The sequence below is a fragment of the Rhipicephalus sanguineus genome, chromosome 5 (genome assembly GCF_013339695.2).
Source record: "Rhipicephalus sanguineus isolate Rsan-2018 chromosome 5, BIME_Rsan_1.4, whole genome shotgun sequence".
NCBI classification, from domain to species: Eukaryota; Metazoa; Arthropoda; class Arachnida; order Ixodida; family Ixodidae; genus Rhipicephalus; species Rhipicephalus sanguineus.
The window spans coordinates 78,962,074-78,989,568 of NC_051180.1; the positions used below are offsets into that span (position 1 = coordinate 78,962,074).

Genomic DNA, 27,495 nt, shown 5'->3' on the forward strand with positions numbered 1-27,495 from the left:
ATGGGCACTGTAATTGGTTTCCACGCACTATACAAAATAAAATCACGTATTTTCTATTATACTTACGTAAACAATATTGTACTTAAATACAATACCATATATATCAAGAGGAAGCGAAAGTTTAGCTAGAATGTTCTCGCTACAAAAACGAAACAAAAAAGTATATGTGAGGCGGCATGGCTGAACGCACGTAGGCGCACGTGTGACAACCTTGTGGGTGTGAATGCACCTTGAGCACGTGCGTATCTGTTGCCCCATGGCCCCATGTGTTAGTCGCGAGGTGCTTTAGTTTGTATGTCTTTACCTGTGCGCGTGCTGCGCTAGTGCAAGGCGGAAAGTTTTTGATTGCGCCAACGAGCGCACCGAAGTTGTCATTGAAGTGACTCGGGTCACCAACGATTCACCTGTCACCGATAACGACTTAAAAAAGAAAAATCGTGAATGATAAGAGCCTCGCGTTCTCATTTGCTGGTTAGCAGTCCAATATTAATCGATTGCTCCTCGATTGGCTGCAGACGTGGGGAAAGCGGGAATAATGATATTGAAAGCGTAGGTTGAATTTACATGCCGCTTCACTTGCAGGAAAGCTCACGAAATGGCGACGGTGTGTGTTCTTGGCGGTGGAATCAGTGGCCTCGCCACGGCGTACTACCTTTCCACTCTTGGGAAGGAAGCCGTGAAAAAAGTGAGACTTATATGCTTGTGCCATCTGTGAACTCGCCCTGTTCCACGTTGTGCAATACGGGTGTCACGCGACGCACTTTCAATCGGGATCGAATTGATCGGTTTCGATTAATCGGTTCATTAGCGCAAGCTGCGGGAAGGAGCCAAGCGGGCCCTAAAATGCCTGTCGGTATCGGGCTCGATTGCGATCGAAGTTGCACCCTTATGACAACCGTATAAAGCCGGGGAACGAGCTAGACTTCTATATAAGCACCAGATGACTATACTTCTCACGTACACGTAACCGCGTTTGCTGACGTGACGAGTCCAGCAAAACAGAGATTATAATCAATGTGCGATCATTGCCTACAAAACTGCCATAACACTAGTTAATGAATACGGTGAATCTCTGATAGACTACCGAAAAATACACTGTTTGCACGTAGAAAATACATCTGGTATGACCAAAACAAAACAGATACGGTATGAATTGTCTTCAAGCAGTTCTGTGCACTGATGATCACCGTCCAATATCCAGACACTGTGTTTTCATATATTGAAGTGTGTGGCATGTTCCACCAATTGCGCTATCTCGCCCACACGTGCATCCTTCATTGAGCAGTAGGATTGGTTGTTCGTCAGGTGTCCAGTTTTGTGTTCTTACCTCAACCTCAATAATACACACTGCTCTTCAAAGTCCCTTGAATAATACGTTCATCTGGCAGATACTGTATGGTATGGTCAGGATTGGTTGATTGTGAGGAAAAGGATTGCTACATTGTACCTATTCATGCATCTTTGCACCTTTTGCATGTAATATTTCTACCGAACCAGCTGCTCCGTTCTACTGGCTGGAAAGAAAGCTAAAATTTATCTGTCTGCATTTTTGTCTAAATTTTTGGAGTGCTGCATGGTCTGATTAGATGTGTAAATGTTCACTTTATTGTCTAGGCAAAGTTATGCTGAACCCCTCGAGCATATTTTTCGAGATTGCTTGTAAGAATCTGAGAAACTGTTCAGTGGTTGTTGTACCTGATATACAAGTTTGGATTGGACATTTAGAAACAGTAAAGCCAACCGTACTAACCAATCAATGACATACCAGTATTGTTTTAGTGTGTAAGGTGCGCATAGTAATAAAAATCCGTGGCATCGAGGTACGGGACATTTCGGAGCTATTGGTTTGAATTGTAACGAGTTCGTTTATGTGTGTTGGAGAATAGTATCTTGCCTGCAGTACCTGTGTTGGTGTAAAAAAAGTTATTTTGCATGTGTTTGTCATAATACATCCAGCCTACTTATCAGGTAACTTTCTTTTTTTCTGGAAATAGCGGCCCAGATACATTGTATCCTAAACTTGGTATACAGACTCCTGGGTGCACCTGAGAGGGCTTTGACCTTTGATTGAATCATTTCTCTTCATTTCTGTGCTGAGCAATAAAATTGTAAAATGCTCAATGATGTCCTTAAGTGTATTTCAAACAGATCTGGAAGTCCACGACAGCTAAACATTTAAAAACTATAGCTGGCCTAACCTTTGTCAGATGTCTGTAACAATGAAAGAAGCAGCAAATTTATTGCAATGTGGCCTGACTCTCTGAGTTTAAATGCTAAGTTATGACTACAAGTTAGTATTATTGCTGAGGCTGTCATTCTGTGTTTCTTTTCTTTAATATTTTGTAACTTAATTCAGCACTCACCTTCTCGTATTGTCATTCTCATTGTAGAGCCTTCATTTTTATAGCAGTGAAGTAGTAGCAGAAAACATTGTTATTTTTAATAATTATACTGCCATTGATGCCTTGGTGCACTTAATTATGCAATGACAAAATGGGGTATCTACAGATCTTGCTAATAGAAAGGAGCGCGCGTCTTGGTGGTTGGATTCGATCCACTTCACTACCTGATGGGACAGTCTACGAACACGGGCCCAGTTCGATGCGTGCTGGCGGTAACTCTGGACGAAATGCCTTACAGCTGGTAGGTATCCACTCATGTGCTGCTTATATGCATGCTTAGTTACAAATTAATTTGTCATGTGTAGCTAACAAACAATGAGAAACACTTCATAGGCACTGATGTTGCCGTGCATTGTCTGTATCAACCTCAAATATATTCAGGTAGCCATTACGCTTCGCCAGTATCCGCTTTGTTGTTGTTGTTGTCATGGTCGTAAACACCGTACATTAAGAATGTTAACATGAAAACTGCCTCGGCCAGAAAGTTGTGATCTTCTACATATGTAAATAAGCTTTTACGATGAAGCCTTATTAATCATACTTAATTAACAAACAAAATGCTTTCAGGCCCAGGACCTAGGATTGTCTGACCATGTTCTGGCAGTCCCTATATCCTCATCTGCAGGTGAGTCAGTATTTAATATCTATCTATTTGTTCATAAATCTGTAAATGCAGTACTATGACAGCTGATGGTGCAGAGAAGTATACTCCATATGATTTTAGACTTGATTAAGCTGTCACGTTATAATTTGCAGCATGCGAATCCATTTCTCATCCCAATCAATATTCCGTGGAGCTGTCATCTTCTTGTGTCATCAGCCGTGTAATTCTTCATTACATGCCTAATTCATTGTAATACCATATCTTCTTCGGTCTTTCAGGGCGAGAGCAGATGGTGCTGAACAAGGGACGCCTCACTCCACTGCCCAGTTCTTTCAAGGAGATGCTGTGGCCTGGTCAGATGTTCCGCACGCCCCTGCTTCTGCCTCTTCTGAAGGAGCTGTTCGTTGCCGGCCGCCCTAGTATAGGCAGTGACGAGAGTATTCACGACTTCATGCGGAAGCGCTTTAACAAAGAAGTAAGCACACAAATATGCTCATGTACTGCCAGAGAAGATGCCCAGATGTTCTGACCCCCTGTTAAAAATTTATTAGAGCAGTGCCACCGTGCGGCATGTGACAGACTCGGGAAGTTCATCTTCTGAGCAGTTACGATACTTTTGCTCTGGAGAGACAAGGAAGGTTCTGTGATTATTGAAAAAAATGCACCAGCATGTCAAAAACAAATTGCCATAAGGGAAGCTTGCATGAATGTTGGACCCAGCTCTCCTTGTCAACCCACAAGGCAAAATACTAAGTGAAAATAAGAGTGGGGTTGTAAGGCGAGAGTGGAGGTGAGCACGACACACATTGTTTCCCTACATACGGGATGTACTCCACTACATGACCACTGGAACACTTCTAATTGTACACTCCTGCACGCCACATGCGTATTTGGCGCCAGTAGGACTAATGTGAGCACCTGCTTGGAAGAGCTACCTATAATTAAGTGACAATATCCACTTTAGGCAAGTGGAGTGGCCATCTCCCATTTAAGTGCTTCTATTTAAAATTATAAAATGTGTTGCTAAAGCCCACTCGAATGCTCATATTTATTACTATATTTTGTTTGTTTGTAACTATCTATGCAGTCATCATTACTTACCATCTCCAAGTCAGTAACCTGTCTTTAACAGAACCTAAATCTACGCTTGCACAATCTTCTCCGTTTGTCGTGACCTGGTCAACTGGAAAGGGTGTTTTGTATACCTGCATCACATGTTTTAGGTAATGTTTAATAGGGGTGTGCGAATATTCGAAATTTCGATTATTTTTCGAATAGTGTTTGCTATTCGATTCGATTCGCACTGAAATTTTACTATTCGAACTATTCGAACTTCCCAAAGATAAATGCAGTCAACGTCCGGTTGAAAGTGACCCCTTCAGATTTTTAATATGCTTCACCTCATTACACTCTCGTATTGCGGCAAAGCTGCCTTTCAAGCTCCGTTACGGTCGAACTTGGGCAAGAGACAGTCAAGGTCTGATTGGAAGTGGTCCCTAGATTTTCAATATGCTTCACCTCCTCACACCCCCGTATTGCGGCAAAGCTGCCTTTCAAGGTCCGTTAGGTCGAACTTAGCCAAGAGACAAAGTCCGGTTGGAAGTGCTCCCTAGATTTAGGTCGAACTTAGCCAAGAGACAAAGTCCGGTTGGAAGTGCTCCCTAGATTTTTAATATGCTTCACCTCATCACACCCCCGTGTGGCGGCAAAGCTGCCTTTCAAGCTCCGTTACGGTCGAACTTGGGCAAGGCACAGTCAACGTCCAAATGGAAGTGGTCCCTAGATTTTCAATATGCTTCACCTCATCACACCTCCGTATTGCGGCAAAGCTGCCTTTCAAGCTCCGCTACGGTCGCAAATATATTAACTCAAGAAAACGCTGGTTCCAATATGGAGATGAAAGATGTGGCAAAGTTGGGGGCTCAATTAATGCTGTTTTGGACCTGAAATTTGGGCAGGAAGTCCGAAAAATCGGACGCCGAAGCTTTTTAGCATCCAAAATTTCAGATGTTCTTATATATCGACGTCTACGAGGCAGATTTGGAACTCCGGACTTGAAGGGAGCACACCCTTGTCCGCCACATCAGTTGGCCTTCCACAGCAGTTGAAAGAGGAGGAGAGGCTGAGGAAATGGCATCTCTGCCTATCACATGTAAAGTGTTGTGAGCAACACTTTGGTTGCACCAAATCATGTACATAAATACAATTCGGCCTCTACATTGCCTCACTCTTGATAAGAAAGACAACTATGAAATATGACCCCACCAGCGCTTCATCAACCTAGCGAAAAACACTTTCATGTTGCGATCTCACAAGAACATACTCAGGGATTCTCTGCAACTTTTTCTGTAATTTCACTTCGAATTATTCGAAAAATGTTTGAGAAAAATTCGAAAATTATTCGAAATTATTCGATTCGATTCACACTCGATCTTTATTATTCGAATTCGCTTCGCACCCAAAATATTGCTATTCGCACAGCTCTAATGTTTAACTCTTGCTGCCACTGACGAGATGACTCAAGGGGATGTCATTGCACAAACTTGTCACGCCCAAGTATACTGCCATAGCAGGTGTGATCAGTGGGTATAGCGGGTATGATCACACTGCATGAGCGAAAACGAATAGTGCAATTTCTCCCAGTACTCTTCACTGACAGTAAGACGGAATAGTGAAGGGCCCCGGAAGGAAAAGGAACAGAAAAGTAAAACCAGTCGTTGGGACTCATGCTGACGAGCGATCTTTCTGCTGCCTTCACATGCTCGTGTCCCATCACTTGCACTTTCAGTGCACTGTCAGCCTATCCCAAAAGTGGTGCAAATTCATGGCCAGGCTTTAGCCATTGTAAGTGTTTGCGTTATGGTGCACGCAATCATGCTTGTTTTCTTTATTTATCAAGACATCTAAATGGAACCTTTTCAACGGTTTTCGTGTTCTCCATGCTACTTGTATGTTCCTGAGCAGCGTACTTGAATTTTGTGTTTGCAACGTATCTCGGGGAACCATTCACATTTAATGATGCAGGTTGCCGACTACATTATGGATCCTGTGACGCGCAGTATGTGTGCTGGCTGCTCAAAGGAAATCAGCTTCCGGTCGCTGCTGCCCAATGCCTTTGAGGGTGCCATGTTGCACGGCTCCTTAATCAAGGCTCAGGTGCAACAGGTGAGTATTCCTACTGCCATTGTGCAGCGAATATCGACAGAGGCAAGAAGTGCTGAAGACGAGGACGTTGTGAGTGTGTTGTCGCACAGAAATGGTTTAATGCATTTTTTTCACAGCGTCCTTCAATCTGTTCTTTTCAACGTTCCTTTTGTCTGATTTAAAGTGATTTAAGAGTGATGTCGAAGGACCACTGAAGCATACCGAATCACACTGCAAAAGTTTGGAGCGGAGGCATATGCTCAATGTGGCTTCAAAGTTAGCCTAGCAATACCGTATATACTCGCATAATGAACCCACTTTTTTTTTCAGAAATGTTGATGCAGATTTAGGGGGAAGTTCATTATGCGGAAAAAAATTGCGGTAGGTATAAAGTTGAAATATCACATGACGGTGTTCAGAAATTCGATAATTATACCTCAGTCTTTAAAAAGTAACCGTTTGTACGCAATGTATGCGAAAAAAAAAAAAACGAAGCTTTATTGATGACACCAACCGGCCACTTTTTGGCGCTCCTACTCACTTCAATCGCCGTCAGTGTCTTCCTCGCTTATGTCGCTTGCTGCTGCCGCCTCATCATTGCCAGGCCACAGCGCATCGTCTTCTGTACCGTCCAGGCCAGGGGCGTAGCCAGGGGGGGGGTTGGGGGGGTTCAAACCCCCCCGAAATTTTTCAGTTTTGCTTGCGTATATATACATGCGCACATACAAATGCATGCACGAATATACATAAAGTATGGTTGAACCCCCCACGAAAAAAAATTTCTGGCTACGCCCCTGGTCCAGGCTATTAGAGATCCCAGTCTTCTTGAAGCTCCAGACGATCATATCGCTCGGAATCTGGCTCCACGCCTTCAGAATCCGGCGGCACAGCATCTCGATGGACAGCCTTCTTATTTTACCGGCAGGAGTCAGGTCGTGGTTCCCGTTGGCCATCCACTCCGTGTACAGCCGCCGCACGTTGTCCTTAAAAGGCTTATTAATGGAAACGTCAAGGGGCTGCAGCACGAACGTCAGGCCACCGGGGATCACCGCGATGTCTGTGCGCATTTCCTTCATGCGGCACTGGACACCCTCCTCAAGATCTTCAACGACATTATCAATCAAACCAAAATCAAATCAGCATATACACACAATAAAAAAGCTTTTTTTTTCCGAGGACCAAAGTGGGGGGTGGGTTCATTACGCGAGTAAATACGGTAATTGAATCATGTTGAAATGTTGCAGCAACGAGTCATAAAAGCAAGTCTTTGTGAAAGTCAAGTGAGCGAATGGCTTGATTGTTCTCACATATGTGTCCACGGCCAAACAAATAATTTTGTCCTTGCACAGGCCAATCAGGCCAAGCATACTGTCAACATGCTCAAAATGGAGGAGGGTGGTGCCGAAAGCTTGGCCGCCCGCTCCATAGAATGGTCCAGGTGGAGCCTGCGCCGTGGCCTGCAGCAGCTGGTTGACACCCTTGCCGAAAAGCTGGACGCAGCTCCAAACGTACAAGTGTACGTCAACGAGGCCAACGTGTCGCTAAAGCCGAGTTCAGACGGAAAGATCCTGGTGAGCATGCAATCGAGCCTTGAGTAATGAAAGCAAGCTGACTAGCGTAGGCTTCATCTCTCTCCTGCACTGTTGCAGGCAGGCATGGTTACCCACAAGGTGAATGCAAAAGAACAAAGGACGTGCGGCATGTGAATCGCGAACTGCAGACTGAGTTTTGTTCGAAAAGCAAGAAGGAAATTTATACCGTTACTCACAATATGAGCAGCAAGTTGCTCGGTCTCGAAAAGAAATGAAAAATCAAGATTGGTCACTAACGGCTGAAAACATTAGTTGTATTCTTTTAGTTTGTTTAGTAATTGCTAGGACAAAGAAAAAAAAGAACTCCAAGTGATCAGTGGCACTTGGAAATGTTTCAACAATGCCGCTGTACTATAAGTGATACTCAGAAACACGATCTGTTAGAAAAACACGCCTTATAGAACCTTAAGAAGTAATCATTGTCTTGATAGGGTACTAGCTAACATGTCACTACAAAATCGGACAAGCGTGTGGCAGCTCTAAGATGGTGCTGGCAATAAACAGTATGGATATCAAATAAAAGAAAACACCACTGCTGTTTCATAACTTAGCACTGCTAGGTGCAATCTGTGGCTAGCTGCACTCACGTTGCAGTGGGTGCAGTTTAGTTAATGCTTGCCTAGTTAATTGCGTAACACTTATTGTCATCAATCTTGAGACTGAGCTATAAATCTTCCCCACCATACTCTTTGCATGGTTGACAAAACTTTCGATAATGCCGTGGGACAACTTGTGAAAGCATTTTTGTTGATGCTTACTACTGCTGGAAATGTGACCATCTATACACCAGAACTGAAAACTCAACTTGTGGGACAGTAGTCCATTTTGTGCAGATATTCAGTACACCTGGTAAACATTTTCTCATGTTTAACATGTGCAGAAAATTATGTGTAAGACTTGAGACACTTTTCAAATTGAAAATGAAGCTTTGTATAGAGAATACCCACGCTGATTTCTTCAATGTGAGACATTATGTGTGATATCGGAAACATGTAGTCAAATGTGCCAGTGAAGGTGAAGTGAAAAAAAGTCTGTGCCACCTCTCTGTTGAATTTATTACAAAAAAATTTTGCCTTTGTGCAAAAATATAAAAAAAATATTTGTTTGTTTATTCATTCGTTCTCCATCCTCAAGCTTCTTTGTGACCACTGCGACGATTTTGTGACGATGCATTTTTGCATTTTGCTGATTTCATCCACTGATAAAATAGAGCACACGCAATATGTAGCTAAATATGTGTAGTAATTCTCTTTCTATGGCTCAGGTGTCATTTGCAGAGCTAGCAAAGCCTGTGGACTACGTCTTCAGCTGCATTCCAGCACGAAGTAAGCTACACATGTTGCCATGTACTTGCATTATGGTTTTTATATTCTACCATTGCATATAACGTGCACAGCCAACGACAGACAATGGAAAAAAGAAATTTAAAAATGAAAGATCCTGCCTATTGCCGTGAAGCTGCCTTCCTTGTATTACTATGAAGCAATGCCGTGAAGCCCACTTGTGCAACGAAATTCCTACATGATTTGCACCCCTACTTTAGGTCCAAAGTAATGTCTATGACAAGACATGCACCAAAGCATGTTGCTTATTACACTTTTTCCAAAGGAATTTCAAGTATGCGCTCAAAGCATTAAAGGAAGCTTTGTACATCACTACTATTAGGCCCATTTTGGAATACGCATGCGCAGCGTGGGACCCCTTCACAAATGTTCTTGAAAATAAGGCAGAGCGAGTCTAAAAAAGAGCTGCAAGATTCGTCATGGGAAACCATGATTACAAAATTAGAAGTTCGCGAATCGGAGAAGAACTGGGGTGGAAGTTACTTTCCACACGCAGAAAAATAGTCATATTAAGGCTTGCACGTAACATCTACAGCGGTAACACAGAAATCGATAAGAACATACATTTAAAACAACCTCAATATCAGTATAAGAGACGTGACAATTCCAAAAAAAATAAGGCTCTGCCACTGTTATATTAAGGTTTTTAAGTTTTCATTACTTCCTGTAACAATTGAAGAATGGAATGTGCTTCCCGATGAAATCGAATCTGCACCGAACTTTTCATCTGCCATGGAGAACGTTCTTTAAATCCATTTTTATATATTACTTCGAGTGTCTTTATAATGGATGTGTTTATAATAATGTCTTTATAATGGATGTATTACGCTTTCTTATGATTGTATTGTCTGTTTTACCACTATGTCTGCATATGTTAGTTCTGTGGTTTCGATACTGCTGATTTGCGACATTTTCTTACAATTTTACTTGTGTAATTAATCCCATACGATAATGCCCAACTCAGGTGCTGTAGGTATTCGTAATAAATGAATAAATAAATAAATAAATAAATAAATAAACAAAGTACATACATACATACATACATACATACATACATACATACATACATACATACATATTTGTGTGGGTTACATGTGAGAAAATATTGTAGCTCTGACAGTGGTCAACTAAAAGTGACAACTAGCTCTGACTAGTAGTCATGAAAAACAAAAGCGAGATGTTTAACACCTTGTAGTCATTTATTCAAACCATGCAAGCATACCCGTTTAATGTGTTAGGTCAATAAAGTGACTTGTTGGGCGAGTTGGTTCATTCTTACGGTAGATCAGGAGAAAATTATTAGTGCTAACAGGAAAGCACACTGTACAGTAGTACCTCTCATGATCCACTAATAACTCGAAAGCCCGGCTTCACACTGCTACACGTCTAGTTGTCAACGATGATGTGGGCTCTGAATTGAGTGTACAAGCAAGAGGTTACCACACTCTAGAAGTTGTAAGAAGCTCTCAAAGCTTACTTTAAGCTACTGTCGCGACAGCAATGGCCAAAACTACATTAGGACTAGGGGTGTGCGAATATTCGAAATTTCGAATATTTTTCGAATAGTGTTTGCTATTCGATTCGCACTGGAATTTTACTATTCGAACTTCCCAAAAACAAATACAGTCAACGTCCAATTAAAAGTAACCCCTTCAGATTTTCAATATGCTTCACCTCATTACACTCTCGTATTGCTGCAAAGCTGCGTTTCAAGCTCCATTGCGGTCGAACTTAGCCAAGACACAGTCAACGTCCGATTAAAAGTGACCCCTTCAGATTTTTAATATGCTTCACTTCATTACACTCTCGTATTGCGGCAAAGCTGCCTTTCAAGCTCTGTGATGGTTGAACTTGGCCAAGACACAGTCAGCGTCCGATTGTAAGTGGTCCTTAGATTTTCGATATGCTTCACCTCATCACACCCCGGTATTGCGGCAAAGCTGTCTTTCAAGCTCCGCTACGCTCGCCAATGTATTAACTCAAGAAAACGCTGGTTCCAACTTGGAGGTGAAAGATGTGGCAGAGGTGGGGGCTCAGTTAATGCTGTTTTGGGCCTGAAATGTGAGCAGGAAGTTCGAAAAATTGGAAGCCGAAGCTTTTTAGCATCCAAAATTTCAGACGTTCTTTTATGTCGATGTCTACGAGGTAGATTTGGAACTTCGGACTTGAAGGGAGCACACCCTTGTCCACCACATCAGTTGGGCTTCCACAGAAGTTGAAAGGGGAGGAGAGGCTGAGGAAATGGCATCTTTGCCTATCACGTGTGAAGTGTTGTCGGCAACACTTTGGTTGCACCAAATCATGTACATAAATACAATTCAGCCTCTACATTACGATGAAGTGGATGCGCTTGAAAGACGAGGACGAAGAAGAGACGGGACACACAGTGCGGAGTGTCTTTCAAGCGCATCCACTTCATTGACATGCAGAACCAACTGGCCCAACTAAGTGCACTGACAAACTCTACATTACCTCATTCTTGATAAGGCAACTATGAAACACCACCCCGCCGGCGCTTCATCAACCTAGCGAAAAGAAACACTTTCATGTTGCTATCTCATAAGAATATGCTTAGGAATCCTCTCTAACTTTTTTTTCTGCAATTACACTTCGAAGTATTCGAAAAATATCCGAGAAATATGCGAGAAATATTAGAAAAATATTCAATTCGATTCGCACTCACACTCCAATATTCAAATTTGCTTCGCACCCAAAATTTTGCTATTCGCACAGCTCTAGTTAGGACAAACCAGGGGTATTAGAAGAAATAAAGGCGCATTTTGAAACCTGCCGCAAGAAGACAACAGACATCACTGGACAATGCGGTGCCTAGAAGGTGAAAACACAGCCTTAGCTATGCAGTGTATGTTTATGGTGACAACCATGGATTGAGAACAAGGCATCTCTTATTCTTCTGTGTAAATGTCTTTTTATGTAGCTTACGTACAGTTCCAGAGCTAAACAAAGACAGTAGACTCTCAGTAAACAGAAATCTCTTAAACGGAACTGCTGCTTAAATGGAACTGCCTCTAACATGATTGGTTCTGTATCTGTATTCTGCACCCCAGTTCATCTCTCAGTAAACGGAGCTTCTGTTAAATGGAACATATTTTTCTGGTCCCTTCAGGTTTTGTTTAACGTGAGTTTACTGTAAATTTGATTCGTATTAGAAGAAATGTACTGTATGTGAATCTGTGGTATCAGTGAGCATTTGTGCGCAGTACGGGGTGGTGTGGGAATTGTTCTACAGGCTGTGTGTTTTCTGTGTCGGCTTGCTAGAGTGTGTGCATATGTGGTCTGAACACGCAGAGCTGTCCCAGCTATTGATTCATGATTGGCCGGAGCTTGCTCAATCTCTGCTGTCTATACCATCTGTCCACTTGGCATCTGTCAACTTGGAGTTCAAGGGTCAGGTGCTTCCCCATGAGGCAAGTCTTCGTTTCGCATCATCTCACATCCAAGCAAAAGAATAAAGGCAGTGTCATTTCCGTTTATTGTTATGATGCAAATTGGGTGCATTCCTTTCTTACTTCTCATGTATAAATTATTATCACCTTATGGAGGGAGAAATTCACTGTTAAGGGGACACTAAATGAGATGATGAATCGGCTTAGATTGATAAAGTGTACCTCAAGAAATCTAATGTCATTAATTTTGCCATGATATGTTTATTAATAGAGGAGGAAATCAAGGTCAAGTTTCATTTTTGAATTTTGCGTTGGAATCTCCACGCATTGCGTCATGGATTTTAAAGTGTATTTTTCGTATTTTGGTGACATTGGCTCAACGAAATTTCCTGAAACTTGGCATGCTACCTAAGTCTACAGCCCCCTCAGAGGACCATGTACTTCATTTTTACCGATTAGGGACTACGTGTGACCTAGTAGACGCCATCAAAATCTACGACTTCACGGGGTTTGGTGCAGGAATTTCAAGGTGGCGTCGCCACCCGCATCTTCTTTTCTTTTTGTGCATTTTCTCGTCTACCAAGTGTCTTCTCGTGGTAAGAGTGGTGCTTTCGGTATGGTGAAACTGTAATGTACTAATACATTAAAAATCGGGCTTCTGGTTCCTCACACCTGTGAATGTTACACAGAAGGCGGTCTTGTGTAAACACTAGGTACTTAAATGCTTTTATGCCGTCTAGGAATGTTGTGGCATTAACTGTGGTAGCATATTAAGATCATGATGACCCACTTATGGGCAAGAGGTCGTGTCCTTTTTGCTCGGAACCCAATCAAGCTCCCTTTGTTTTTCTCACCGGGGTGGCTTCAACACTACAAGCTCACAGGAAAATGAGCATTTGGGATTGTACCTTGTGACTAGCAGGTGAGTTTAGACACAGCAGGCACCACCAAGCTTGCAGTCAAAAGCAACTAGAATTTTTCACATGCACTGATTTTTCACAAAGTTGTCAACCTCACACTACAGGAATGACACATGTATTTTACAGCCATGCACAAGTGACCACCATGACCTGCTTTGAATTATTGTACAATGGATTCGTGGCTACCTTTAAGCAAATGCAGGTTCAGGTAGCCACTCTGTGGCATGCCCATCACTTCTTTTACGGTGTCAGCACTTGCAATTTACCTGAAATGAAGAATAGACTTGGATGTTAATAGAATAGTTTATAGACTACATGTAGACATTTGTCTTCAGTTTTTAGTGCTCTCTGATCAAGTGTGGCTGAATTGTTGAAGCACTGTCAGTGGGCACTGGCAGTGAGCACTGGCAGTGGGCAAACGCAGGCATAAACTGTGTCAGGCATAGCTTATTGCTGCAATGAAGTGCTACTGCCAGTTTTTGAGCATTTTTCTAAACAGCATTGTCTTAACATCCACTTCAGCATCCTGGAAAGATGCTCCTGAATGTAGTTGTGTCAAAGTTTAGTTTCAGTGGATTGCAAGATCTGGAAGTGACTGGAAAATGTATAGTCTCTGTATGTTGTAGTGCATCTATAAGGCAACAACGAGGAACTTATAAACATGCAGTGACGAAAACTTGTTGACAACATTTCAGCTATATTCAGATGTAATTAAATGACACGTGTAATTTCTTTTTTTTTTCAGTGCTCAGGAATCATGGTTCCTTCATTTGAGGTTCCTCACTTGCTCAACATCAACTTTGACTCCTGTTGTTTCCCCGAGCACGACGGGCAGTATGACACGAAGACACGCATCACTGTGAGATACCAATCAGTTTTCGTGGCCTGCGCGGTTTCTCCATATACTGGTGTGCTCATTAATTCCTACTGCAAACATTTGTATGCATCATATTCATGGGACACCTTCCTTAGCTGTTCCTATTTAGAAGAAATTTTTTCTAGAATTGCTCATAGGAAATTTAATCGGTGATGTACCAAGTAACACGAATCAAACTTATGAATGTGTCTTGTTTGAAAGCTGTGTTGGTTAGTATTTTTCATATATTACAAGAAAAGAAGGTACTATGTTGGACTTAGTAACTAATTTTCATTTTAGAATTCCTGTCGAAGTACAAAATAGGGCACAATATTGGGTTGATGTGGTATTATGTAATGCGTCGTTGATATGACACTTTGAACTATTCACTCTAAATGATGTTGATTGCATTACAGTTGCATGAATATATCTGAATTTAGCCAGAGAAGAGCGCAGGAGTCCATTCTTTATTGTCTTCTATGGCTTCATTGGTAAATATGGCTGCATCAGTATGAGGTGCTCGATGTCAGAGAGGAGGACCAAGCATTCTAGCCAACAGGGCGACGGTCACTTAGAAGGCAGTGGCCACTGCATACCAGTCATGCAGCAATGCCTACCTTGTGAACACAGCATGGTGTCACAGTATGTATTCACTAGCACACTCTGAAATGTTCTTGCAAGCTTGCAGTTGCATCATTGATCCATGGTCTGCTACAAAGAGAATCATCAGCAACTGCAGTGTAGTGTGGTTACCGTATTGACATGGTTTTGTCCTACCCCTTGGTCTAACACACAATTTTTGCAATATTAAAGTATGAAAATGATTCTGTACCTGAACATGATGTTCACCTGGTCTTTACACGATAGCTATGGCATGCGCCTACATTAACGACCAAAAAAAGGAAAACTACAAGCAAAATAAAAGACCAAAGTCTGTTCTTCTGGCAATTCTTTTTCTTGCTCGATCAATGTTCTGCTGGCTTTAAAATCACTTCTCTATAGGCCTCAATCACGTTCCACTTTAAAGGGTGTTACCTTGAGAAGCTTGGCTTACATGTAGTTGCTTAACAAAGTCTGCAAGCTTGTCTTCAACGTTCAAATATTTTTTCAATTCTGGCACATGAAAGCTCTTCCTTGTTGGCATACCACTGAATATATTCTCTCATAGCTTGCATCGCTCAAGGACTCAAGTCTCAGGCACTCAAATAGGACGTGATACAACTCATTAGCAACTATCTTCAGCGTGCTAAACAACTTTCCTTTAAAGTTAGCTTTCATAGCGAAAATGGCCCGTCACCATTTGCGCTTCATTGGGAAAAGATATGACACAGACAGGTCGCAGTAGACTAGAACGCGAGCCTACACAAACCTACAATAAAATGTGCTCCGTTGCCATTTTGCATAGGTTGGCAAAAAAATTGGAACTCACCCAGCCTCACTCAAAAAATATATGTTGCTCTTAGGGTTCACCCGGACTCGTACTCACCACAACTTTCCTCAACCAGACTCACTCGGACTCAAAATCACGAACATATTACTCAACCGGACTTACTCAGACTTACGGCTCAATCTGAGCCTTAGTGAGTTGACACATGAGTGCGTTAGCGTAAAATGAGCTTTTTCAATCATGGTGTCAATGCTCTTTAATGCCAGTATCTCTCATAATCAGTGATCTACATGGCACCTTTTTATCTCGTACCTTCAAATACAAATTATCAGTGGTTGCATTCCACTAAGCATATTTTTATCGAAGATGCAGCTCACACGAGATATTTTTATCAGGAACTTCCCATGAAAGAGTTTGGTGGGGAGGATCACCCCTTCCCCACCTTACTAACGCCTCTAATCAATAAATATCGAGGTGGCGTTTGAATGCTAGTCCGTTGAAATACATGAGTATAAACGTGAACCATAAGGCTGATAGTAATGTCAAATATGAATACATAGGACAATAGGTTGGCAATAAAAAGTGTAGCTCACTCAGACTCACTTCAGAAATATATTCTGCGCTTAGGGCTCACTCGGACGCAGACTCAGCAAGGTTTCCCTCAATTGGACTCACTTGGACTCAGACTCACTAAAGTTTTTCTCAACCGGACTCACTCGGTCTCAAGCTCACCAAAATATTACTCACTCGGACTCACTCAGACTCATACTCACGGCCCAATCTGAGTCTGAGTGAGTCGACTCATGAGTGAGTTTGCTGACTTATGCCATTTTGTGATGGCAATGATACCAATGATGACACAATTACACGGTGCCTTACCTCTCTGACAGTAGGCTGTTGCCAATGCCGCTAACATAGTTTTGATTTTGTATCCGATTGTAACCCGGGGTCGTTTGTCAGACTGGTTTTATCAGAAAAAAATTGTGTGCAGCTTGCACCAGTGGTGCGAGGCTGGAGTCAACAGTGGAGCTTGTGATCGCCTAGATCTTACGTAACTTGGCTAAGTTGTTTCTAGGTTTTTCGCATGACACCCTTCCTGGTAAGCTGCTTCTTTTCCAGGCCTCTGGACTTTCTTCGGTCTTCCCATGGCAGCTGCACAAACTCACGAAGTAGAGAAGGCGAGAGGTCTGTCGCCGCGACGGCTGTTCCAAGCTTTTAACTCGCCTCTGATGTCACGACCAAGCTCTGCTTTCACACTTCACATGTGGTGCAAGGAGGTTACGCGGCTTGGCGCTCTCGTAGGTGCGGGGTTGGCGGGGAATCGCTATTGCTAGGCCGAGGCAGCTGTAGCAGGTGGTTGCTAAGCAACACGAGGCGGCACACAGCTGGGCTGAGTTTTTGCGAATGCTACGCGGGCTAACCAAGAGCTTAAACTGCTCCGCTGTTAAAAGGGTGTGCATTAGATTAATGTAAATACAGCTCTCAGTCTTAAGCAGATGTCACGAGATTAAAAAACCCAAGATTAAGAAAAACAGTTCTGCCAGATGTAAACTGACAAAATACAAATGAAAGTAGAGTATACTGCCTCATCTACCTGTCGCAACTGATTGTAATGCATTGCACAGCAGAAACGCATTCTCATGAGACAAGCTGAATTGCAGTCATTATTTACATCTTCTCAGCTTACGAGCAGTCAAAGCTAATCGTGTTAGTAGGGATTCATAGTGTAAATAACACTGCAGTAAATACAAGGAAGAAGAGAGTGCTAGTGTTGTGTTATTTGCAGGCTTGTGCGAATAGCAAATTTTAGGTTCGAAGCGAATTCGAAGCGAATAGTGATTTTGGTCGAATAATTTCGAACCGAATTCGAATAGTATATGTCACATATTATAAAGAAAAATGACCGTATTTGTCGTGACCCAACCAACCGGCACAATGTTTTAAAATTGTAACAAGGCATGTGCAAATCTCATTCTTTTTGGTTCAAAGGAAGTGGAAGCAACCTTGAATAGTAGCAGGACTTGGCTTTCAGTAGAATGCAGGTGGTAACCTGAAAAATATGTGACGTTTTAAAATTTACTATACTTGGAGCATATAAGCTGGCATAACAAGCTTTTAAACTTAAAAAATGATGAATCGATGTGAGGGTAATCTGTTCATTTAACCTTGAAAGGGGGCTTCGCGGCAGTTCGGATTCTTTCTGGAAAGGTGCATTCACGGCATAGCACTTCTCCACTGCAGTGAAACCACCTTTACAGGGGAGTTACATGCGGATTAATATACACCTATTCGTTCATTTCGAATACTTCGAAATTTCCAATAATTTAAATTCGAATCGAATTCGAATACTGTAATATTCGTTCGAATATTCGAAGAGCTCGAATATTCGCACAAGCCTAGTTATTTGCGTCATGCCCTTACTAAGGCCTAAAGCTATTCATGGGCACTTTCATGAATGAATGAATGAATGAATGAATGAATGAATGAATGAATGAATGAATGACATGTATCTCAATTTTGTTTTTCAGGTCTTAATGGGTGGCCGCTGGTTTAAGCAAGCTTTTGGGGAAGTGGACAGTGCTGACCCTGATGCCATATTGGAAGCTGCTAAGGATGCTGCTAGGACATACCTTCACATTGATGATCCACCTGTGAAACACCACGTGAACTTGCTCAAGGTATGTATTGATGAGTTGGGCAAGAACTGGGCCGTTTTTACGACAAACTAGGGACAAGACACTTTCACAGCAGTCTTTTTAAACACAGAACTTCTGTGAACAGCACACATGCACGGCAGAACATCGAGGCACTGCACATACAGAAGCCAAAGAAATAGGGAAAAATTGACACACAGTATGCCTTCTAGCTAGTCTTAATCTGAAAGCGTGCATATGTACATATACATATAATACGAAATATTTGCTATACTCTGCGACAACTTTTCTTGACAGCACTGTGGAAGCTACAGAACCGAAGCACATGCCTGCTACCACGCCAAGAAATAGCACTTAGGTTTACTGATAATTTTCTCATTTGCCTTGCTGAAATAAATGCTGCTTTATTTATTATGAGACTCAAACAGTTGCGGTAAGTTGTAGGTAAAATACAGTTAATGTTCACCTTACAAGAATGCCTTACTTTTTTTTCCCATTTCTTAGACAGCGCCACCTTTACGCACGTTTTCCAAAGTAAACATGGCATCCGTTACGTAGTGGGTCAGTGTTCGGCCGCAAATGCGCCATTTAGTTCTCCAGGAAAAATATATTCGTAATATGACACTAAAATGTACACTGAACTATCGAAATACCTCTCCCATTCACATTTTTCATGAATATGTTTTCTAAACGAGTTAGCAATGCGAGCGAGCAAAACCAAAATCAGCCGCAAGCTGCCATACTACTTGCGGAACAACACGAATGTGCAGAAGCCCCGCCTCCGTGGCCTTTGCTCCACTGTCAAGATAAGTTGTCGCCGAGTATAGCAGTGACAGCATGAGTTGATGAAAAAGAGAGTGGATGACTATTTCTGTCATGCAGCATGAATTTCGAAAGGCGTGTTCACAAACAACCACATGTACAGAGTAGCAGTAAAACTTACATGTAAAACTTGCACTTGAATATTATATGAAGCGCTACGTTGTAGTAATGAAATGGAAGTCCTACACACTGTTTTATGGACATTAGGCAATCGAAAATTTATTACTGTGCTATGAGTACATGGAATATCTTGTTAAAATGATGTTCATTACAGTAGACTCTCGTCAAACGGAATATGAAGGGACCAGGAAATTATGTTCCGTCAAGAGTTCCATTTACTGAGAGATCAACACGGTGGCAGAATTCAAGTATAAGTCTAATCACATTAGAAGCACTTGTTCCATTTAACCCCTTAAGTTCCAAATTAATTATTTTCAATGTAAGCAACTGGTTTTTACCTTCTGAGGTGTGCATGATCATGGTAGTCCAAAAAAATGAAAAATTATTTGCTCACGCTTCTCAATGAAGAGTAATTAATGTCCAAATTAATTTAATATACCATTATTATGTAATATTTGTTCTATTATTTTTGCATAATTTATTACTTAAACAGTTATTTAGATGGGATAGCATAATGCCCAGTAGCCAAAATTTCAATTTTCGACGCAGCACTAAAGTAAATGCCCTACCTCTTCACGATGAAAAAAAGAAGCTGCGTCAGTGGAATGCGTGAACAGCGTGACCACTTCTGTAATTTCTTTGCTCACAGGTGGCCTCCCTTTGTTGTGTCTATCAGCTTGGCACCATATGTACACTAGATGCCAAATATGAGCTCTTGAGGAAGAACAACACTTTATCTTTACCAAGTCCTTGCTGAGGGACCTACAAAATTGATAACGTTATTCAGAATCACTGGGCCTGTAAGGGCTAAACAGCAATTCCGTTCAAGAGATTTCCATTTACTGAGAGTCTACTGTATATTGAGGCCTGTACAGACACAGAAGCAGTCTGCACGTAACGAGAAATGAAAGCTTTCTGAGAAGCTTGAGTAAATAGGCATATTGAGCAAACAACTCAAGGTATGCTAGGTGAATTATGTAGTGGAGGATTTCACACTGTTAATGTCCTTCAGAAAAAGCTTATGCAAATACTTATACAAATTTGGGCGCTTTTATATAGCTTTTATGTAGGTTTAATGGCAAACTCCAGCGATTTTTTGACCATGTCAAGGTACTGATGATTCTATGTTCCTGAGATCCTCCTGTCACGTGCCTGATAGCAGAAATGCTCAGCTAATGCGAGAATAATTTTCAATAAGCAAAAAGGTGCAAAGTGGAAATCTAAACCCAACCGAGCAACTGTCTTCGTATGTATTAATGGGCACAAACCGGAAATCGTGCAAGGCATATTGGCCTGGCCAGTGCGGAAAGTAAAAGCTGCAAAAGCCGCGAAGGGCAGATGTTCATTGGAATCATGACCCCGCCACACCATTCTTGCCATGTGTCTGGTTGACAGTAGGGTCTTTTAGCAGTGCTGGCTTACTGTATGGAAAGTACTGTAATGCTGTACCGGCTGTAGAGTGTGCATGCATAAACTTTACAGTACAGAAACTTTTTTTTTGTAACATATACCGGGTGGATATGTACGCGGTAAGCTGCACACCATGGAAGAGGTAGCTCGTACTTGGCTTGTAATAGATTTCAATGACCCTATCACCACATTGGTAAACGCCGCCATCCACAAACTTATTCCTTTTTGCTATGACAATATTAGAGGGCTTTAGTTTGTCTGCAGACTTCCTAGTATGAGCATATTACCCCATTACCACAGCCACAGGCTTGAGCACCCTGGAGAGGTGGTGCCATCTGGTGGTAGAGAGATGAACCCAGCAAGCACATGACGTAAACAAGTGCGTTCTGCTTCCTATGGGTGTAAATTTTCGGCAGTGGTATTGATTCCGAATGCATTTGCTTCATAATTTCTTAATGGTATGGTATTAACTACCGACAAACACACGCTAGCCAAAAACACGCACTATTGTTGCCTTCTCGGCACTGCAGCAGTTTGCTGTGTCCTCCAACACCCGTAGCTGCATTTCCGTAACTTCTGTCACTTCTCCCAGGCTGATATCACGCACAGTGTGGCGAATAATTGTGGGAAGCCAAGTGAGCGGTTTGAGGTGATCAATAAAATTCATATTAAGCAGTCTTCGCATCTCTCAAACCCGTAGTTTTTCATAAAAGACAGAAGTGTGCAAAGAACGTACCCAGCGAATTTTATTGAGATTCCATTAACCTCGAAAAATCTCCGGAGTTGACCTTTAGCTCTGGTTTTGCTGATGGCACGAGGTCCCGAATGTAGAGGGCGCTACGCGCCATGCTTTCTATATATGGTTGAAGGGAATAAAGCAAGGGGCATTCGTTCGGTCATCATGGCTCAGAGTCCACTTGTGTAGACGCGCCTAGCGTCTGTCAGCTACCGGTATCGTACATGGTGTCAGAAGTGGCCGCCGTTCGCTCTCTGTAATGGCAGACAAGCCCGACGCTGCGTTTGCCGGGGTACCTGGACTTAGCAGCCACCAAACTTCGACTTCAGCGACCCAAGTACGTGGTCCAGCTGGATTGAGCAGTTCGAGGACTATGCCTACGCTACAGGAATGCAGCGAGCTACCGACGAGGTTCGGGTACGAACGCTTCTTTACTGCATGGGTGTTCAAGCTCGACGCGTGCTAGCGTCTTTCAACTTGACGGCCGAAGAAGCTCTGTCGTACAGCGTTGTGAAAAGCAAGTTCACCTCGTATTTTGTTCACCCGCTAAATGAAGTTCATGAGAGTTATCGTTTTCACAAGCGGACGCAGCAAACAGACGAAAGCGCCGATGCTTTTTATTCTGCGTTGCGAAACATGGTCAAACGATGCAACTATGGCTCAGCGTCCGTAGAGGATAGGCTCGTTCGAGACCGATTTATCGTCGGCTTGTTGGACAGCAGGTTATCAGAACAACTCTGCCGCACCTCTGACTTGACGCTGGACAAAGCGCTCCTGCATGCACGGCTGCACGAAGATGCCGAAAGAGAAAAACGTGAACGCGCAGACCAGTTATCTGGACCAGTCGCCGTTGATGCAGCGAAGCACAAGCCAGCGAAAAGGCAATCCCATGAGCGAACGTCAGCATCAAGAGAAACCCCTTTTTCTGATGCGACGCACGGACTGTGTCACTTCTGTGGACGTGAAGCGCATCAGCGGGAATTTTGTCCTGCCAAGAAAGCAGTTTGCAATTTTTGCAAAAAGAAAGGGCACTTTGAGGCAGTTTGCTTAGCCAAGCAGCGTTCGCACAGCCGACAGTCACATGCCATCGAGATGCATGCTGTCAAGACCAGTCGTGAAGCAAACGCCAAGTTCGTTTGGGTTCACGTGAACGGCGTCCCGCTCAAGTTCAAAGTCGACTCAGGAGCGGAAGTTACCGTCGTTCCAAGCACTTTTCCGGGAGTACCGTCTCAACTCGAAAAACCGGAGGGTCATCTAACAGGTCCTGGAAATTATCCTTTAAATGTGTCTGGCCAATTCAGAGCTACGTTGGAATGGAAGAGCCGCACCTGCGTACAGCCAGTGTATGTCATGCCTTCGCAGTCTACGCCTCTGCTAGGCTACCCTGCTATACTCGCATTGGGAGTTGTGAAATTCGTCGACGCCGCACAGCGACCTGAAAAGCCAGCCAGCTCATCAAGCGACGCCACTCTTAGCCAGGATATCTTCGATGGACTTGGTACCGTAGGGGAGGAATACACTATTAGGCTCAAGCCAAATGCCAAGCCATTTGCGCTCAGTGTACCTCGAAGAATTCCCATTCCTCTGTACGACCAGGTGAAGCAAGAGCTGGACCAGATGGAAAAACAAGGGGTCATCAGGCGTATTACGAAGCCGACGCTGTGGTGTGCAGGTCTGGTCGCAGTACCGAAGGCATCAGGCGGCATCCGAATATGTGTGGACTTGACAAAGCTCAACAAGGAAGTTCTCCGTGAAAGGCACATGCTTCCAACGGTCGAATGGGTTCTCGGGCAACTGGGCGACGCAAAGGTGTTCTCTAAACTCGACGCGACAGCAGGATTTCACCAAGTGCGATTGTCCCAAGAATGCCAAGAACACAACACATTCATCACGCCATTCGGACGCTACTGCTACTGTCGTCTACCTTTCGGCCTGACCTCGGCACCGGAGTACTTTCAGCGAGAAATGGCTCGCATTCTCGAAGGACAACCCAACGTCGTCAACATGATCGACGACATCCTAGTTTTTGGAAAAGACCGAGAAGAGCACGACAAGCGACTTGTGGAGGTTCTTGAACGTCTGAGGAGAGCCGGAATTAAACTCAACAAGTCTAAATGCTGCTTCGGTCAAGACAAAGTAGAGTTTCTGGGTGTAATCATCGATGCCAACGGTATCTCGCCGAGTCCCAGCAAACTCGAAGCCCTACGCAACTTGGAGCCACCCAAGGACGTTGCTGGTGTTAGACGCTTCCTCGGCATGGTTAATCATATTGGTCGCTTCCTGCCCAACCTTTCGCAGGCAACCGCCCCTATTCGCGCCTTGCTGGGCGAGCAAAATGCATGGCAATGGGGACCGCTTCAAGAGACCGCTTTTAATCGGGTCAAGGAGATGCTCACCTCGGACCTTTGCGTCGCGAAGTATCATCCCGGTCGTAATACCATTGTCTCATGCGACGCGAGCTCATTTGGATTGGGAACTGTTCTTCTGCAAGAACAACCATCGGGGGAGCGACGCGCGGTAGCGTTTGCATCACGGTCGTTAACCGATGCGGAACAACGCTACAGCCAAACAGAAAAGGAAGCGTTGGCGGTAGCATGGGCAGTGCACCGTTTTGACCAGTACGTGCGGGGCCTCAACTTCACAGTGGAAACCGACCACCAGCCGCTGGTGACACTACTTGGAAACGCTGACTTGGACACGATGCCTCCACGCATTCAAAGGTTCCGTATCAAACTTATGCGATACCAATTCAACGTGCTCTACGTTCCGGGCAAACAGCTGGCCACTGCGGATACTCTTTCAAGGGCTCCGGACGAGAAGCCGTCGATCAGTCTAGTGGATGTGGTAGAAGAGTTCGTGGAATTCCAAGTTGCAGCGATCATTGACACGAAGCTGGTTACTGCAGATGATGTCCGCATGCACCAAGAACAGGATGGTGAATGCAACCAGCTCGTCAAGTACTGCACCCAGGGCTGGCCTCGTCGAGACAGGCTTCCGGAGCACATGAAGAAATACTGGAACCATCGAGGTGATCTCTCTTTGTGCAACGGCGTCCTGCTAAAAGGCAATCGATTTGTCATCCCGACTTCGCTGCAAAAGGATACGCTCGAACTTATCCATGAAGGCCACCAGGGAATTAACCGATGCCGGCTGAGAGCACAGGATTCCGTGTGGTGGTACGGACTTTCGCAGCAAATACGGGACAGAGTCAGTCGCTGCAGGCAGTGCGCAGCCACACGAGCGCAACGAAGTGAGCCATTGGTTGTAACGAAAACTCCAGCGCAACCATGGCAAGAAGTAGGAATGGACATATTTAGTCACAGGGGACACAACTACCTACTAGTAGTTGATTATCGTTCTCGCTACCCTGAAGTCATCTACATGCGAAGCACGAACTCTGAGGCGGTTATCAATGCTGTCAAAAGTATTTTCGCTCGTTTCAGGCATCCCCGAAGTTGTACGAAGCGACAATGGACCGCAGTTCGCTTCACACGTATTTGCAGCTTTTGCGAAGCACTATTGCTTCCAACACATCACCTCGAGTCCAAACTACCCGCAGTCTAACGGGGAAGTAGAAAGGATGGTGCGCACGGTCAAAGAAATGTTCGAGAAAGCAGATGATCCTTTTCTGGCACTTCTGTCTTACAGAGACACTGCAGGCGTCACAGGGTTTAGCCCAGCGCAGCTACTGATGGGCCGCAGCCTGCGAACCAGGCTTCTCAAGCCAGCGGATTGCCTGGAACCGAAGTGGCCTGCGCCAGACGTTGTCAAGTGCCAAGACGAGGAGGTAAGAAGGCAGCAGAAGAAAGACTTTGATCGCCGTCGTGCTGCGACCGTCCTTCCTCCGCTGGAGCCGGGGGACACGGTGTGGGTTCGAGACATCAAGGAAACGGCGTGCGTTCTCAGCCCAGCCTCGAAGCCCCGCTCGTACGTCGTGGAAACACCAACCGCGGTGCTTGTGCGTAATAGGGTGCATCTAGTGCCCTATTCAGACCCAACGACGAGCCAACTCAACGAGCCAGCATCGAGGGAAAACAGCGAGGGGCACGAAGACCAAGCCACCGTTACAGACGCCACGGCAGCAGCGACGCCACAAGTCTCCAATGAATGCAGAGTGCGAGTCACCAGATTTGGTCGCCGAGTTAAGACTCCGAAAAGACTTGACTTGTGATGTGTCGTGTTTTTGTTGTGTGCATATCTCGGGGGAGAGATGTAGAGGGCGCTACGCGCCATGCTTTCTATATATGGTTGAAGGGAATAAAGCAAGGGGCATTCGTTCGGTCATCATGGCTCGGAGTCACTTGTGTAGACGCGCCTAGCGTCTGTCAGCTACCGGTATCGTACACCGAATGCATCTCCTCTTCTGTAATCTTTCACTTTTGAGGAGCAAGCAAAAGTTTAACCAGTCTCACTTTTTGTTACAGGAATGTGTCCCGCAGTACTTGGTCGGCCACCTTGAGCGCATGTCGAATATTTGTGAGTTTATCAGCAACCACAAGGTGCCTTTGACCCTGCTTGGAGCATCGTACAGAGGTCCATCTGCCAACGAGTGCATCTACCATGCAAAGCAAGCTGTTGAGGGGTATCTAGAAACCCTGAGAGCATAGTTGACCTTTGTAACATGTTCTAGTAGGTTGACCGTAACCGACGCAGCAGCGTGTTTTGTCTGCTCCACTTTTTGGCAGAGAGCTGAAATGTTAGTATCACCTACGGTGTATTTAATGGGGTATTATACAAAAGCTGTACAGTGTGGGTCGCACATATTTTTAACCTGGTGGAGCCTACTAGTTTATCAAAGAAGTGGAAAAACCAGCATTTTTCTTCCAGGTCTTCCCTCTAGCACCTATGTGCCTGATATGTGCACGAGTCAAAATGTGCAGTGACTCAGTAGTTTAATTGAACTGGCTAGTTGTGGGGTCACAGTATAACCTAACAGTGAATGGTCAGTTTGATGAAAAGGTGACTCACATCTGTCTCGCTGCCTAATTTTTCAGCTATGAAACTGTAAGCAAGGTGCTGAATCATTTAGCCGTGCATTGGAGTGCTCGAGCATTTTGTTCCTTTCATATATTGAGTAGCCTGTGATTCTAGTCACAGTAGCAACCAACCTGCCTTGCGGTTCGCATTGGTTTCGTGCGGTCCAGTGCATTTTAAAGACGACAAAGAGGGTGAGGTGGCAGAATGGTCATTAATATCCAGTAAGGCTTGCAAAGCAAGATGTGCTGGTTGAGACATTAATTGAATGCTCACAAAGGCTATCGCTTCCCCATCTCTCATCACATAACATGTCGTCATAAGCTTCCCATTGGTAGGACCCACCATGGTGGCTTAGCTGCGATGCTGTGCTAAGATTGAGGATGCAGTTTCAGCCCTGGCCACTGAATACAAAGACGAAGACGCCGACCACAAGAGAATAAAAAATGTAATAAGACATTTCGGCACCGAGAATGGGAGCCTTGTTCCCGTTCTGGGTGCCGAAACGTCTTATTACATTTTTTGTTCTCTTGTGGGCGGCGTCTTCGTCTTTTACAGCGAAAGCTGTTATGAGATCATTTCACCGGCCGTTTTTGGTGCCGTAGTTGTCCGCCGCCGCCGCCGCCGCCGGTGTCCGTAACCAGTATCGCTCGAAATAAACGAATAAAAAATTCCAGGATGGAACGAGGTTCGAACCTGGGCCCTCTGCGTGGGAGCCCAGTATTCAACCTCTGAGCCATGCCGGTGCTTGAAACTGCTTTGCAAAAAGGTGCTATACAGCCTTCATGTCGGAAAGGAACCACATTAGCATATGCAATATAGCGTGGTAGAAGAGTAAAATAAGCACCAAGCGTCGCACAACGCGATTTCTGTAACCAGGCGTCAAACAATGCGAAATGCGCAACGAGTAGGTTGTTGAATGCTTCTAACCCATTACAAAGAGCTCTGCCATAATTCTTCATCGTCATCAGGCACAGCATCAACAAAGTGCGCATAATGCCTTACATGCGTTTAGCAGGTACCACGGCTCTCTGTAGAATGACGAAAAATGGCACAGTGCCTGGTGCCCTACTTCTAAAAAATTACAATGATTTATAGCGTAGTGGGTTCCTCGCAAGTGCACT

The 27,495-nt window shown here is 44.0% G+C and overlaps 1 protein-coding gene across 1 annotated transcript; it reads left to right on the forward strand.

The window, feature by feature from the left end:
• Window positions 1–277: 277 nt before the first annotated feature.
• LOC119393825 (protoporphyrinogen oxidase) lies at window positions 278–26,906 on the forward strand. The gene is made up of 12 exons (XM_037661005.2): window positions 278–471; window positions 583–685; window positions 2,509–2,643; window positions 2,970–3,027; window positions 3,285–3,481; window positions 6,031–6,171; window positions 7,500–7,721; window positions 9,007–9,067; window positions 12,395–12,513; window positions 14,158–14,271; window positions 18,184–18,333; window positions 25,822–26,906. Exons 2-12 carry the CDS (start codon window positions 596–598, stop codon window positions 26,002–26,004), a joined length of 1,470 nt encoding a protein of 489 aa, XP_037516933.1. The 5' UTR covers window positions 278–471; window positions 583–595; the 3' UTR covers window positions 26,005–26,906.
• The last annotated feature ends 589 nt before the right edge of the window (window positions 26,907–27,495 follow it).

What these genes read in the sequence shown, in the direction of transcription:
- LOC119393825 (XM_037661005.2), top strand. Translation starts at nt 596, where the DNA reads ATGGCGACGGTGTGTGTTCTTGGCGGTGGAATCAGTGGCCTCGCCACG. An exon ending in GGAAGCGCTTTAACAAAGAA is followed by an intron (nt 3,482 to 6,030) that starts GTAAGCACACAA and finishes TTAATGATGCAG; the next exon opens with GTTGCCGACTACATTATGGA. An exon ending in CAGCTGCATTCCAGCACGAA is followed by an intron (nt 9,068 to 12,394) that starts GTAAGCTACACA and finishes CTGAACACGCAG; the next exon opens with AGCTGTCCCAGCTATTGATT.